Raw genomic sequence first — 14,490 nt, forward strand, 5'->3', positions numbered from 1 at the left:
CAAGGCGCCCCCGGGGGTTACAAGAAATAATGGCCACAAGCTAGAGGAGAGCAGATTTAGATTGGATATTAGGAGGAACTTCTTCACAGTTCGAGTGGCCAAGGTCTGGAACGGGCTCCCAAGGGAGGTGGTGCTCTCCCCTACCCTGGGGGTATTCAAGAGAAGGTTGGATGTGTATCTAGCTGGGGTAATGTAGGCCCAGCACTCTTTCCTGCTTATGCAGGGGGTCGGACTCGATGATCTATTGAGGTCCCTTCCGACCCTAGCATCTATGAATCTATGAGAGGAATCACCTGATTTTCTTTTGCAGAGGACAGTGCCAAACCTCCTAGCTGGGCACAACAATCCACTTTTGGTCCAGGCTTACTATAATTCAGGACTGAGATACAAGTTATAAAACTATACAGAAAACTTGACTGTCCATATTACACTTGACTCTCCCCCATGTTCATCCCTCTCCTTCATGATGCTCACTGATGTAATTTAATGTAAAGGTGACCCTTTGCAATTTACAGCATCATGCTCTGGGACAAAAGTTCTGGGTGTAATAAATAATCTGTTGTGTGTAAAGGTCCTGAATCATATACCTCTTGATGCATTTTAATTCTCTTGATTTTAATGGTAGTCAAAGTTACTGATGTAAATGCTACAGAGTAGGACTGTGTGAAGCTTTGGCTGCTGATTCGATTTGGAGGAGATTTGGCCTGATTTGATGGCCAAATCTCTGAATCCGAATCGAATCAGGGGACCAATTCAAAGCTCTCCGAACCTTCGGAAAAGATTCAGAGAGCTTTGATGATTCAGGCAGTCCTCAGTGGCTGCAGCAGGGAGCTGCAGCTGACTCTGAGCTGCTAAGTACTAGGGGCAGGGGAGGGGACCATGGGGGGACCCCTGCCAGCTCCCCCAACCCTCCAATAGCTTCCCCAGCTCAGTACTTTAAAATAAAAAGCTCCGGTGTTCACCAGGTGCTGCCAGGCGGGGAGGAGATCCCCACTGCCCCCCACTACATGAAGTGGCTCTGCCACAAGCCCCCTGACCCCTGCTACTCCTCTAGCCCCCCCACAGGTACTCTGCCCAGGCCAGCTCTGGCCCTTTAAGAAAAAAAAACAAACAAGAAAAGCCCCGGGACTCATTGCTCCTGCAGTTGCCTCAGGGCTTCAGGGGCTTGTGCAGAGCCCCTCACATGGCACGGGGCAATATGGGGCAGCGGGGATCACCCCCTGCCAACAGGAGCGATGAATGTAGGGTTTTTTTCATTTTTTTTTTCTTAAAGGTCAGAGCTGGCCTGGGTGGGGCACCTATGGTGGGGCTGGGGGAGCAAGGGGGAGGTTGGGGGGCTTGTGTAGAGCCCCCCCATGCAGTGTGGGGCAGCAGGGATCGCCCCTCACCCAGCAGCACCCGGTGACCACTGGGGCTTTTTTTTTTTAACAAGTGCTGGGAGCTGGGGCAGGCAGGGTAGCCATTGATAGGCTGGGAGAGGCTGACTGAAGTGATAGAGTTTGTTTTCACTGTGGGGGAAAAGTGAAGGGGAATGCATGTCTCTTCTCAAATGCTGACATAATACCTTCCTGATATTAAAAAACTTTGATTTTGTTTTTTCAAACTGTCAAGACAGTATTTTTTCCAAGTGCTTCAAAACACTATTATTTTGTTCCTTGTCTTACACTCCTATGGTGTGGCACAGATACCAAATGCATGTCAGACAAAAGGTACACTTCAAACTTTTGATTTTGACATCTGCCATTCTGAACATTTTGCAGCATCTTCCTTCAAGCATTCGACCCACTTGAGCATTGGCCTACCAAGTGATAAAGCATGAAGGGATCAAACAAAATGCTTACATTTCCCTGCATGGAGATAGTACTTAGAAGGATACATTGCAATACTGATCACACAGGGAATTTATTTCAGCAGGCCAGGACTTAAAATGAATGTTGCCTTTTTTGAGAAATGTATCTGCAAAAGTATAGGTAAGGTAACTCCCAGGAATCTAAGCACTGTCACGAAGTCCCTGAAACAGTTCATGGGCAGGAAAAATATACATAGGGGACTGTGGATGTCACAAAGTAGTTCTACATTGTTCAGGTAAGCCAGGACATCCCATGCCAATTCTGTGAAGCAACCTCACCTAGACCTTCCAGGGGAACTATACAGTACATGTGGATTTGGCTTCTGGCAACTGCCCTAGAACTCCTGCATGTGGCAAGCGAGGGGACTTTCCACAGCACCGCAAGGATGCATACAAAAGCTAATTCAGTTAAGCATTAGACTCAGTTCCCATGACATTTTATAGTATAATCCTTTCCAAGTGGTAGGAGTTCACTGTGCTCCTGGCTATTGGCCTCACCTGTCCTACACCCTCAGCCAACCACAGGGAATCTAGAGATCCAGCGGGATAATTTTGCAGAGGCAGGACTTCTCATGGCCAGTAACTCACAGAGCTGTCATCCCGTCTGCCCAACCATGCCATGTGTGACAATCTGAGACCCAGAAGCTTACCAACAGCATGTTTCCTACTGCATTGTGAAAGAGGCTCCAGAGAGCAGTTGAGAGAACCAAAGCCCATTGAATTAGGTTTGGGTGTGTTTCAAGCATAACAAGAGTCCTTCAGTGAAGGATCCAGTGGTCCACAAACCTGGACATAAGTGAGAGCAGTGGCCTCCAACTACTACTGCCCACCACTTTGCAGTAGAACCTGCACAACAGTTATGCAGCTATACAGGTTAAGAGATACTGAATGTGTATCTCAACCCCATAAGTATATGGTTGAGAACACTGCTTACTTGGGCTTTCACCTTTGGATATGCCTTTCACTTTTCCTATACTTTAGATAAAAGAAAACTTAAAGCACTGGGTCAAACTCCCAGCTGATACAAATCAGGATAGCTCTACTGATATCAAGGGGAATCAAAACTGAAGATCTGTATTCTCCAGTCATATTGTTTGACTTCTGGCCTATCCACAGAGCCTGAATTGTTTGTTCGGTATGTAAGGGAAGCTACCCAAAGATTTCCAAATTGCCTGCCCAGACAAACAGGAGTGTGGGGGGGGGAATAAAATATATTTTAGATGTTTATGAAAATGACAAATATTATAGAAGGCAAGGTGAGAAATCCTGAGACTAGGATACTATTGAGTCATTTAGAACTTAAAAACTTAATGAGAAGTGGGCATTTCTCTGGCTCTTCTACAAAAACAAGACATTATTAATTGCTCAGAAGATGTATTTCCATTTCACTAACAGCATTATTTCATTTCTAAGTGGAAAACTACAAGCAAGGCAGTTTTGCCCTCTCCCACACTCTTTCACTTCCCATCTGTTCAAATGTCCCCTACAACTCTCTCCTTTATCCAACATACACAATAATAGGTGTCTCTACTTACTTGGGACTACAAGCAACCTTGGTGGTGGTGGAGGTGGTGGAGGGGGTGGTAAAGGAGGAGGTGGTCTACACTGGCAAATTTGTTGACAACTCTCCGTAACTTTCTCTGCTACAGCTTTGGAACATGACTTCTGGGGTTCACCCTGAGTGATCTGTAATAAAAAAAATATGAGTTATTTACTGGTAACCTGCCTCAAGCTAAAGAGAGCTAATAAACATTACAAGTTGTTTAGATTCCTTTCCTTAAGGACTGACGTGAGGACCAGATTAGGTCTTCGTCCTGTTCTGCCAAATTACCTTTTCCATGTGTTTACAGTCTATTTTTGTCAAACTTTGCTCTTTGCCCTAATAAGAGAGAATGAAGAAGGCCCAAATTTTGCTCATCTGAGGACTGCATACACCATACACACATTCCAGTCTAGACTGTATACTCCATGCTATGCCATTAATCTCTCTGATTATATATATAATGTTAACAAGAAAGGTAATTATGGGGAATTACAGAACCCTGGAGGCATCATTTGGCACTTTGACTATATTTTTGTCATCCCTTGTATACAACACTTAACAGCTCAGTAGTCACAACAAGTAGCTTTTACAGTATGTTTCTAGCAAAATATTTGTAATATTAACATATTGATCAACCTAGAGAATATTGGAGGATCATAACACAACAAACCTGACACAAAATAAAATTAAAGAAGAAAAGTTAACCTTATAAAAATGATTTTTTACAAAGGTCTCAATAGCTTCTAATGGGTACTCAGGTCCATGGGTCTCTAAACAGACTCCTTCTGAATCAGATTTCAAATGCCAAATCCTATTTTAAAGAAGTGATACTATAAATTAATAACTACAATTTCCAAACTTGTATTTTAGCTATGGTTTAGGATGGCATCATAGCATAGCTTTATGCGCAGATGAAGTCACTGGGGCTTAACTATGTGCTGAAGTGCTGTCTTGAATAAGGGTACTGTATTGATCAAGACCCTCAGAAGAGACACAATGAAAATAGTATTAGCAAAGGTCTATCCAGTAATTATTTACTATCTTCCCTTTAACTGCTATAAAATATGTTGATTCTTGCATCCCCTCCTCTTACAGATGTTACACAGCTTTATATTCACCTATTTATGATCAAATATTATATTACAGTGCCAGCTAAAACCAGCACACATGTAACTGCTCATATGCATGGTATGCCTAAATACAGAAAGATATAGTATACTTCTTTGACTATTTAGAGATAATATTTTGTAGTCGAAACAGAAAGAAAAAAAGAAAGAAAAGGGGATAAGCAAAAGCTATGATTAGCTGAGCTGGAAGAAAAGCTCTAAACAGCACATATCAGAAGGTCCAGTACTTTGAACTGCTTGTCACATTCCAGATATAGGAAAAATCAAATTTAATCACATATACTTTCCAACTTTTTAACAGAAGTTAAAAAAAACACTTGACTAGTATGGTTTAGTCAGGAATGATCCTGCCTTGAGCAGGGGTAGACTAGATGACCCATGAGGTCCTATTTTCCTGTGAACCTATGAACTTTTCCCTTTACAATTAGGTAACAATAAGGAGATAGTTATAGACCATGGCAAAAAGTTTCCAAGAACTACATGGACTCTTTGAACTCTAATGACGCAGCTTTATAATCTTCCACAGATGGTGATAAATCTGTCTGCTAAGTAGGTTTCTTTTTCTGTAAAATACATTCTTAGAGTTCACAAGCTGAAGAAGAACTTCTACTCTTAAACTGTTTATATATAGTAGTGTGTTAATGACAGTTTCATGGACCCAATAGATAAGACACTACTTCCTACAATACCCAACCCATTGATCTTAAAGCTTTCCTGGCTTTGGCCAGTAGTGGTGACATTTATACTTTTCAGGGAGGATATAGGATGGTAGATTATTGCTTTGTAGATAACCAAGGAGGAACTGTCAGTCCACATCCCTTGACATGATATCCACTTTGGTATATGCTTCAGGTTACTAAAATTACATGGGAGCCAAGAAAAATGGAGGTGATTGATCATGAGATGGAATAACACTACATAGATTTTGAAGTCAACTTTTTATCTGTAGAATAGAAGGAGCTTGGTGTATACATGTGATGATACTGATGGTATGGGAAAGCTATACTGACTTATTGTTCTACTTTAATATCAGCCAAGGCCAAAAGGTTTGTTCTGTCCTTTTTTTAGAACTATTGACCGGCTTTTAAATCCCCAGAGACTCTCTTGCTATGGGCTGGTAATAGCAAATCATGGGCTATTTTTCTCAATTTTGCCAAAAGATTAACCTTATATATCTCCAGCCATATCCCAGGCTTGCATCCTATTTCTGTATCTAAAGGGACTACTTCGGGGGGGTTTTGCATGCTTAGTCTACCCACTAGCTAAGATTAATAGCCCCAGCTGATTTATTCTTGGAAAATGATTGAAATGTAAAAGGGTGGGCTTAATCTCTTATTTGTTTTATTTACTATTTTGTCACTCAGTAAAAAGTATTCAGAAATGTAAAGTGATTTCTATGTTCTCTACATTGCTCTACAGAGCATCTTTCAGTAACATGGCTTGCTGTTGGTCATGCCCATTGCCAAATTCCCCTCCCCATGTTCTCCTAACATGTAAATTTAAAAGAACTGAAGATGTACATTTAGATGAAGGAGGACTGAATTTTTACATGAAAGATGAAGCTCTCCAAGATGGAGAAGCACTCTTAAGCATTTTCATGAGTGGATTAAGTAGGAGTAATGAAATAGAATTAAGAAAAGGAATGCAACCAATTTGGGCTCATTCTCAAGAAAAACTTTCTACTGGTGATGTCTGTTAGCCTTCCAGTAAAAGGAATGGAAGGTCATTACTTAAGTCTTTTAAATGTAAACAGAACAAATCACAAAAAAAACATCCTCTAGCAGAGGATGATGAAATAAATGACCTAACATTGCTTTTCTAATGTTTAAAATTCAACATAAGGTGCCTTTATAATGGATAGTAGAAGTAAACGGCATATTGAAAAAACCTGGCCTTTCTATGAAAGATTCCACTACTAACACACAGGCCTCAAACTTGGGCATTTGTTCTTTTTGTTAAATGCTAGTTACATAAAGACTTCAGAAGCATTTCACAGATGATGCAGCATCAGTTACTGATTTGGCTTCCCTTCAGTTTACTCTTCACTGGGGTCATTAGGGATCTCTGGATATCAAGCAAGTAGGGTTTGCTCTCTACATTGCTCCACTGAGCAACCAGCTTTCAGTTACATTTCCTACTGTTCGCCATGCCCAGGCACTTCTATTTCATTTACCTATCTAAAATATAGTTCTTTTGTTTCAACCTAGAATTCTCAATATTCTTAGCAATATATCAGCTTGCAAACTCTGCCTGTCAGAGTTTAAGGCTAGGCAAACTATTAGTAGTAAAGACTGTTCCTCTGTTTTTAGTCTACCAACAAACAATATATGGTTCTAACAATTTATGTAAACATGTTTTACATAAAGGGCAGACATTTCTTAATAGTTTGGTAGATGAAAATCTGCTTTCACAAATATTAATGGAGAAACAAACAAAAAGTGCTGTGAACTTGTCTGAACAGAACTGGAAAGCTAGCCATATAAAGCTCCCATTTGGGAGATAATTTCTTTTTAATCAGGGTTTTTCAAGACAAACTGAGATTCCTTTCTATGCTGCACAGCATGCAGGAAGCAAGGCTACACTTGTACAAAGCCTCACTGACTTCAGTAGGGATCCATGCAATCAGAGCAGTCCAGGGGTATATTACAACATGGAGACTGGGCTCCATATCTGGGAATAGAGGATTACATCACAAACTCTAGCTGCTGGTCTCCAAGGGAAAGTCTGGATCCAGAGGAAGGATGGTAATTGAAAAAGAAAAGTTTTCTGCTGATTGGTGGGTATTTGAGAACTCTGACTGCCTGGTGATATAGCAATAACTTTCTTCATGACAGTTGTCTAGTAATGATTTATGCTATGTGGATCATTAAAAAAAGTATAAAAAAACTGCCCCATCCTGAGGCAGGATGCATCCCCAATCTCAGGGGGGGCACATAGCCCCCTCCACCCCCAGGCTCCTCCTACCAGTTGCCTGTGTTAGGGAGGGTGTTCTATGCATACAGGGCAGGATGGAAGCAAGAGTGAAAGTAATTGTGGGAAAGGAGACAGTTTTCACTAATGGAGCAAAGTGGGTAAAGAGCAGCACTGTGAGACAACAATGGGTAAGCAGGGAGAGGTAGAGCTATGAAATGCACCTTGAAGATGAAGACAAGGAGCCTGAACTTCATGTTATGGAAAGAGGGATGTTATGGAAGGAGAGAAGACATTCAAAGACAAGGGCAACCCCAAGACAGCAGATCAGCTACACTGTGTCTGGAAGGCCAGAAAGGAGGAGGATACTGTAAGAATATGGAACGGGATGGGGGCATGGATCAGAGTTTTAGCTTTCTGGATTAAATGAAAAAATTAGGTCTGAAAATGATGTTGAGGAAAAAAAGCAGAATTTGAATGTGGCCTGTATGCTCTGTGCTGAGACTACTGAGATTTGTTATCTTTGTGGTTACGACTGTCACTTCCCTCAGCTTTGGATAAGCTAAAACAAACTATTGTGGAACCCAGGCCTTCTGAGCATGCCAAACTTTGTCTCCCTGAAGATGTTTCTCCAGCTCACCGCAAAACAGGATTATTTTGGACCATGGCTTTGGAGCTCAATTCTATTATATGAGAATAAACTAGGTTACAGTAAGGTTGAACCTGACCCAAAAGCTTGGCCCATTTTCTTTGATGAGATTGCACCTGGGATGATTTTTCCCTACGAATCCCTAATCTGTGCTGCAAAGAAGCTTGTACTGATACAAGTGCTGGAACTGCGTATGGATATGCAAGGATCCATGGAAGATTAAATACAAGGAATATGCAAGGTTTATATCCTAGACACTCATGGATATTCTGTGCCTGACCTTTGTCTCAATATGTGCACGTGGCACTTACACTTCTGGTGGTCTAGGGGGAGGCTAATAGAAGCTCTAGTCTAAGGAGATTTATTGATTAGATTTATAAAAAGGAAAATACATAAAAAAAGGTGCTGCTATGCAAGGGTTGGCAACATATGGCCCGCAGACCAGATCTAGCCTGCAGAGCCACTGGGTCTCCAGCCCTTGGTGCTAGAGGGTTTTTCCTGTTTTTGCTCCCATGACCACACTGACACCAGGCAGAAAAGAGCTGTGGTTGGGCCAGGCTGCTTCCAGCTGCTCCTGCTTCTCTTCACCCTCCCAACTCTGGTCTGATACAGGCTAGGTACTTTCGGTGGCATGTCAGTGGGAAGGGGCTTTGCTTATGCCCACAGAACCAAGCAGTGGGGAGCAGCAACTGTGCCATTGACGCTTTGCCCAGCCTCCTGCTCCCCAGCTGCGGGACAGGTGCAGTTTCCAGCTAATGAGGAGCTGAGCCAGGGCCGGGCATCTGTGCCCATGCTGCCACTGCTTCTCCCCAGAGCTGCAGCATGGGCGCAGCTTCCAACCAATAGGGAGCTACACTCGGGCTGGGTGGCAGCACAGACACAGTTTGCAGCTCCCCACCAGTTGGAAAGCTGAGGAGCGGGGGACTGGGAGAAGGGTAGTAGTGCAGGCACAGCTCCCAACTGCCCTGCTCCAGGACAGGTACAAGGAAAGCCCCCTGCTGCTGATGTACCACCAAATGCCCAGGTTGGACTGGAGCCGAGTTGTTCTGACCCGCAACACTGTAAAATGTTACTGGCCCCTGCAATTATGCATTAAATCAAGCCAAGAGAATTTCTAAGCCACTGAGGGGAAGGCTGAGCAAACCAGTTTTGCCTTTGTATAGCTCATTTCAATTATTCTTGATTTAATTCTTTCATTTTCAAGAAAAAAAAAAAATCACCTGAGCAGTTTTCGGGAGAGATGTTTATGCACAATCAACGATTACCAGATTTAATCATTAAATGAAAGAAAGAGCTGTTTTCAAAATGTCTCTTTCTTGATGTGATTACCTTTTCCTTAAACTGGCACATTCCAGAAGTTAGTTTAAGCACCTGAATTTTAGAGCAGGGCAGTCAACAGAATGAACGGGAGAGTTGGTGGCTTTCTTGGTTTTGATTTGTGTGTGCTTCTGTTTCGTTTTGTAGTTGGGGAGTTCCAAATTTTATAATCCTGGACAAAATGTTAAACAAACAAACAATCCCAGGTTAATCTTTTGGAATGTACAAAATTTAGAACAGAGAATAAAGGGAAATACCACTCTGTTGTCTTCCAGAAAGAACTGTAATTGTTCAGTACCAAAACAGAACTAGCCCATCAATCACTCCTTTGAAGACAGATATGATAAATAGAGTGTAAAATATCAAAACGATGCATTTTGGGTCAGCTTTCCTGCTGTTTTGGTTGTTTCAGCTGGACAACCACTATCCCTTCTAGCCTGGTATTCGCTCTCAGTCCTTCTGCATGAGGGTTACTGGTCATCCTGTATTATAATCAAGGTCACAGCACATAACAGTCAGAGTTGGAGAATGGACAACGCTGAATCAGCTTTTACCCAGCAAATTCTCATTACATAGTCAACGTCAGACACCATGCCCAAACATTACCAGAATTAGACTTTCAGAGCTTTTCCTAACGGGATTCTTGCTCTGTTCATATTGCCATCTACAGTAATTACTCTTCCAATCGTCTCACTGTCAATGTGTTACAGAAGGTCAACAACATCTCACTCAGAAAGACCAAGTCTCATTCCTCGAGCACAAGACTCAGCAGGGTACTGATCTTTTAAACACTCTACAGAAGCTTTCATCCAGTGATCAGAAATAAGTGGAAATACATGTCAGGAAGCAACAGCTATGGATACAGTGCTATTCTTTAATGTTCTCTGGAGGGCTATCGGTTTTGAAAGTCACCAATTTGCAAACATTAAATGCTGAATGTTTCTCCCTGTGTAAATGTCAATACCACAAGCACTCCTCCCCCCCACATCATATTCACCAGATAAAATCCTAGCCCCACTGAAATCAATGGGAGTTTTTCTACTGAATTCAGTAAGGTCGTGATTCCACCCCTCACATATAATATATCCACGTGCATCTCAGCTCTTGGGCTCTGTCTAAAAACGCATATAGATTACTTATTGCAAACGCATCCACGCTGTGGCAGACGGCGATGGAGACAAGATGTGCCCCCCGATGAGATTACAGTCACTGCCAGCACTGAATAACGGCCCTGTCATTTAGCATTTGTATATAGTGCCCTAGGACTGTGTGTGTGCATGCTGTGGAAAACAATCAAACTGTCTGCCCGAGATTGCCCAAGTTCCCTGCGGTACGGAAAAAATACTCAAAGCCACGTGAAAAGGTGGAAATGATTTTAAAAAGCTGTGGATCCCTCAGAGGTGTCCAAACTGTTTTAAAAAAATAGCAACAGCAATAAGCCTTTTAAAAACCTCAGGGTTGCTCCTTTACCCTGCAGCACCGGCGGTGCCCCCCCCCCTTCCCCTTCAGGGCTGGGGAGCATCTCCAGCCGGGAAGGGAGGCTGCAGGGCTGTGTGGGGGGCTCCTGGGGAGCCTTCCCGGTCCCCTCGAGCGGCTGGCTCCAGGCACTGCCCCGGTCCCAGCAGGAGGGTCCCGAGCCCGGCTCCCGTCCCCGGCCCAACTTCTCCCGAGTTGCGAGGGGCTGGGCGGGGGGCGCCTTACCTGGACGAAGCCCCGCAGGGGGTGGAGCGCCAGCGGCAGGGGAGGCCAGCAGCAGTGGGGGAGCAGCAGCAGCAGCAGCTCCCGGAGCAGCATCCCGCCGGCGGGCCGAGGGCGCCCGGCGCTCCGCACCTGCGACACTGAACAGAGAGCGCCCAGCGCAGCGCCGCTCGCACCCATGCCCAGAGCGCGGCGCCTCCCAGCTCCGTCCCGCCGCCAGGGGAGGGGGCTTCCCCGGGGCCCGCGCACAACCCCTCCCCCCGCCCCGGGCACGGCGGGCGCTGCAGCCCCGCGCTTACCGCGGCTCGGGCGGAGGCTGCGGGCTCCGGGCTGGCGTGCCGGGGGCAGCTGCAAAAGTTTGCAGCGGGAGCACGAGCCGCTGCCCCGGCCCCGCCTCCCCGCGCCCCCCGGCTCTCATGGGGGAAGGGGAGGCTCCTGCTCGCGCCCCCCGCGCCAGGCACCGGCCCCGGAGCCGCTCCCCGCCGGCGCGAGGCACGTGCGAGGGGGCAGAGCCGGAGGCGCCCGGCTCGCCTCAGCCGTGCCCGGCCTCCGGCCTCCCGCCGCCGCCGCAGTGCTTTTTCACGCCCATGCAGCCAGGCCGGGGGTGCGCGGCGCCGGTGCTGCCCCGGCCTCGGCGGAGTCGCCCCCAGGCGGGACACCCGCGTCGTCGCCCCGCGCCAGGGGGGCCGGCGGGCCGTGCCACGCTCCGCTCCGCTCCGCTCCGCTCCTGTTGCGCCCTGTCAGCGGCGCCGGCTCGCAGCCTGCCCGCGGGCGGCGGGGCTGGAAAGGCCTCTCCCTCGCTCCGTTGGACGCAGAGGGCAGCAGCGGGGCGAGGGCTCCGCACCTGCTGCTCCGGGGCTGGTCAGAGGGAGCTCAGCGCTCCCGCAGATCAGGCCACAAGCGGCGGGCTGAAGGTCACCTAGGCAGGGCCAGGAGGTGAGGGCTGTAGGGCGCGTTTCCCGCCTGGGGGACTCTCCGGCTTACTTTACGGACACCTCGGACACCCCCTGCCCCTTCTGCCGGCGGAGGGAGGCGCTGGCGCGCACCCGCGTGGAGCCTGCCGGGGGCAGCCCCTCTTCTGCCGCCTCCCGCACGGCCGCCGCTCTGGCTGCGCGTCTTCCCGCACCGCGTTTGTTATGCCCCCCGGGTCCGTGGCCCCACCAAGGCCTGGGACCTCCTGGCCAGTCTCTGCCTGGGTCTGGGAAGTTGGCTGCAAGACCGGGAAAGAAGCTCTGGCCAGGGGGGGAACCCGAGCGAGTGTGGGGCTGTCTTCCTGGACCTGTGCCATTGTGCTGGTCAGCGCCCACAGGCTCCCTTGACTAGTCAGGGGGGCCCTGGGTGCTGGCTCATGAGTCAGGGGGAGCACTTGGCCCCCCAGCGGCCAGTCAGCGACTGGTGCAACTGGCCTTGGGGGGACTGGCAACCGGTGCAATTGACCTCCCCCCCACCCCCTCAGTCAGCAAGACTGGGGGGACTGCGGGGATTGCTTCTCCTGGTGCCCCCGCTCCCCGGCCGGCGCTCACACCTGCCCCCCTTGCCCATCGCCTACGTGGGAAGGCTGCTGTTGGGGGTGGGCACCAGCACTCTCAAGGGGTGCACGGGCACCCCCATGCGCCACTGCTCTGCTCAGTGTCCCCTTCTGGACCCCTTGTTTCAAACCTGTAACCCTCACTCCTGTTCCTATTTTTTTTTTTTTAATTTGTCCCAAGCAATCAGTTGACGTGTCCTCACTGGCCTCTCTTACTAAGGGAGACTTGCAATAATTCATGATGGGCCTAAGCCGATGATTATATGGTACATCAAATAGGTTTGACTCGTGAGTGGTCTGGTGTGCTCTGCTTGGTGTCCCTTCCTGGTGCACTTGTTTTGAACCTAGGACCTTCACTCCCATCCCTATTTTGTCTTTTTGTTGTCTCAAGCCATCACTAATGTGCCCTTATTGGCCCCCTCATCGAAGCGGGCTTATAGCTCTACTTGTTGGGCTTGAGCCCATGTTCTCAAACGGCACGGCAAAAGGCCCGAGGACTGGGCCCCCTACCCATTCTGTCCACAGAAAAGTTTAAAACATGGTCGCAAAGAGGAAGAGGAAATACCCAAGTCAAACAAACCATAAGATAAGAAGGACTTTGGGCCCTGAGGGTCTAAAGGGCTACAAGCCTGGCAAAGTCAAGTGTTTTCTTCTAGGAAGCGAAATTTACCTCAGCCTGGTGTGTGGGATTAGCCTGCCGTGGGAACAAGTTACTTGCTATATGATTTTTTTTCAATGTTTCGTGAGATGTAATAATGAAGGAGGCTTTGTGACACTCATATCTATTGTGTTTCTGTCTGATAATGAAGCACATTGGAACATTTAGCAGCCCTCACAGGGAAGTGGATAAAGGATCCTTTATTGTAAGGGTGCCACAGTGTTGCTTCTTTACAAAGCAGAAATAGAGTGGAGGGAAAAAAGGAAAATGGGTTTAGTTTTTACTGAGCCTGTTAATGAGTATAACTGCAGGAAGCCCCTCTGTGAATGACAGCTGTTGCTGATATTTAGACTTATCTTCTGTCAAAATGCTAGAAAATATTTTTTGCCACACCAAAGGCTCAAGTCATATTTTTACTGTCACGTGCTGTTTATAATAAAGCATAGTGAGACAACTAAATCACATCAGGTGTCATAACCTCCCTTCCAAACTGTGAGGGAGTTTGAAATCCAAACCGGGATTCAGAGCCAAATCTTGCAAATGCTTCTTATCTCAGTGGAGGGCCACAGCAAAATCTTGGTGCTGCCCATTCCCAACTTTGCAGTTCTTGGAATCCCCTTATGAGGTCCTGAGCCCAGCTCTAGCTTTATATTTTAGACTATAGATGACTATGAAGATGCTGAATTAATTTTTCCTTCAAATTTCTGGCACAAACTCAGCCTAGTTAAGCAAAACTGTTTCATAAATCTGCTTTGTGAAGCAAGAATGAAAATATGTTAACACTTCTGCCAATAATTGGCTCGCATTCTCTTCTTACACTGCTTTTACACCTCTATGGCTCCACTGACTTCGCAGAAGTAACTCCTGATTTACAGTGTTGGAAATGTGAGGAAAATCGGGCCCACAATATCTTATTAAGACTCACAATGCAGTGGGACTAATGGAGTTTGGGTTGAATTGGGCACAGCACACCTAAGTATTTATTTGTACGTTCCTATATATTGTGTGTGCATGTTTGAATAGAATAGACAGACACAGAGATTATGACTTTGGATACAGCTGGTAATCATACAATAAATATATATTCTTCGATCTTGCTGAAAAAGCTGAACTCCATTTCCATAAGTCTACTATGTAACATACAGTGCTTAATATATTGTACTTGTTCAATTATACTTTTACTGAGCTAGAGTCACAAGAGACTGCAAGCT

At 46.3% G+C, this 14,490-nt stretch overlaps 1 protein-coding gene across 2 annotated transcripts in view; it reads right to left on the reverse strand.

The window, feature by feature from the left end:
- The window catches only part of PRIMA1 (proline rich membrane anchor 1), a 90,710-nt gene extending 79,282 nt beyond the window's left edge, over positions 1 to 11,428 (reverse strand). Inside the window, exons 1-3 of one of the 2 annotated variants that reach the window (XM_090033914.1) lie at positions 11,393 to 11,428; positions 11,097 to 11,233; positions 3,385 to 3,535 (exon numbers count right to left, since the gene is read on the reverse strand). In XM_090033914.1, coding sequence (XP_089890040.1) covers positions 3,385 to 3,535; positions 11,097 to 11,189 — 244 coding nt within the window. In that variant the 5' untranslated portion in view covers positions 11,190 to 11,233; positions 11,393 to 11,428. Of the gene's footprint in view, positions 1 to 3,384; positions 3,536 to 9,407; positions 9,520 to 11,096; positions 11,234 to 11,392 lie in introns of those variants that run through there. The other variant, XM_090033915.1, reaches the window with a different exon arrangement.
- Positions 11,429 to 14,490: the final 3,062 nt, after the last annotated feature.

The sequence above is a fragment of the Crocodylus siamensis genome, chromosome 2, assembly GCF_052110815.1.
Source record: "Crocodylus siamensis isolate JL-2025a chromosome 2, ASM5211081v1, whole genome shotgun sequence".
Classification (NCBI taxonomy): domain Eukaryota; kingdom Metazoa; phylum Chordata; order Crocodylia; family Crocodylidae; genus Crocodylus; species Crocodylus siamensis.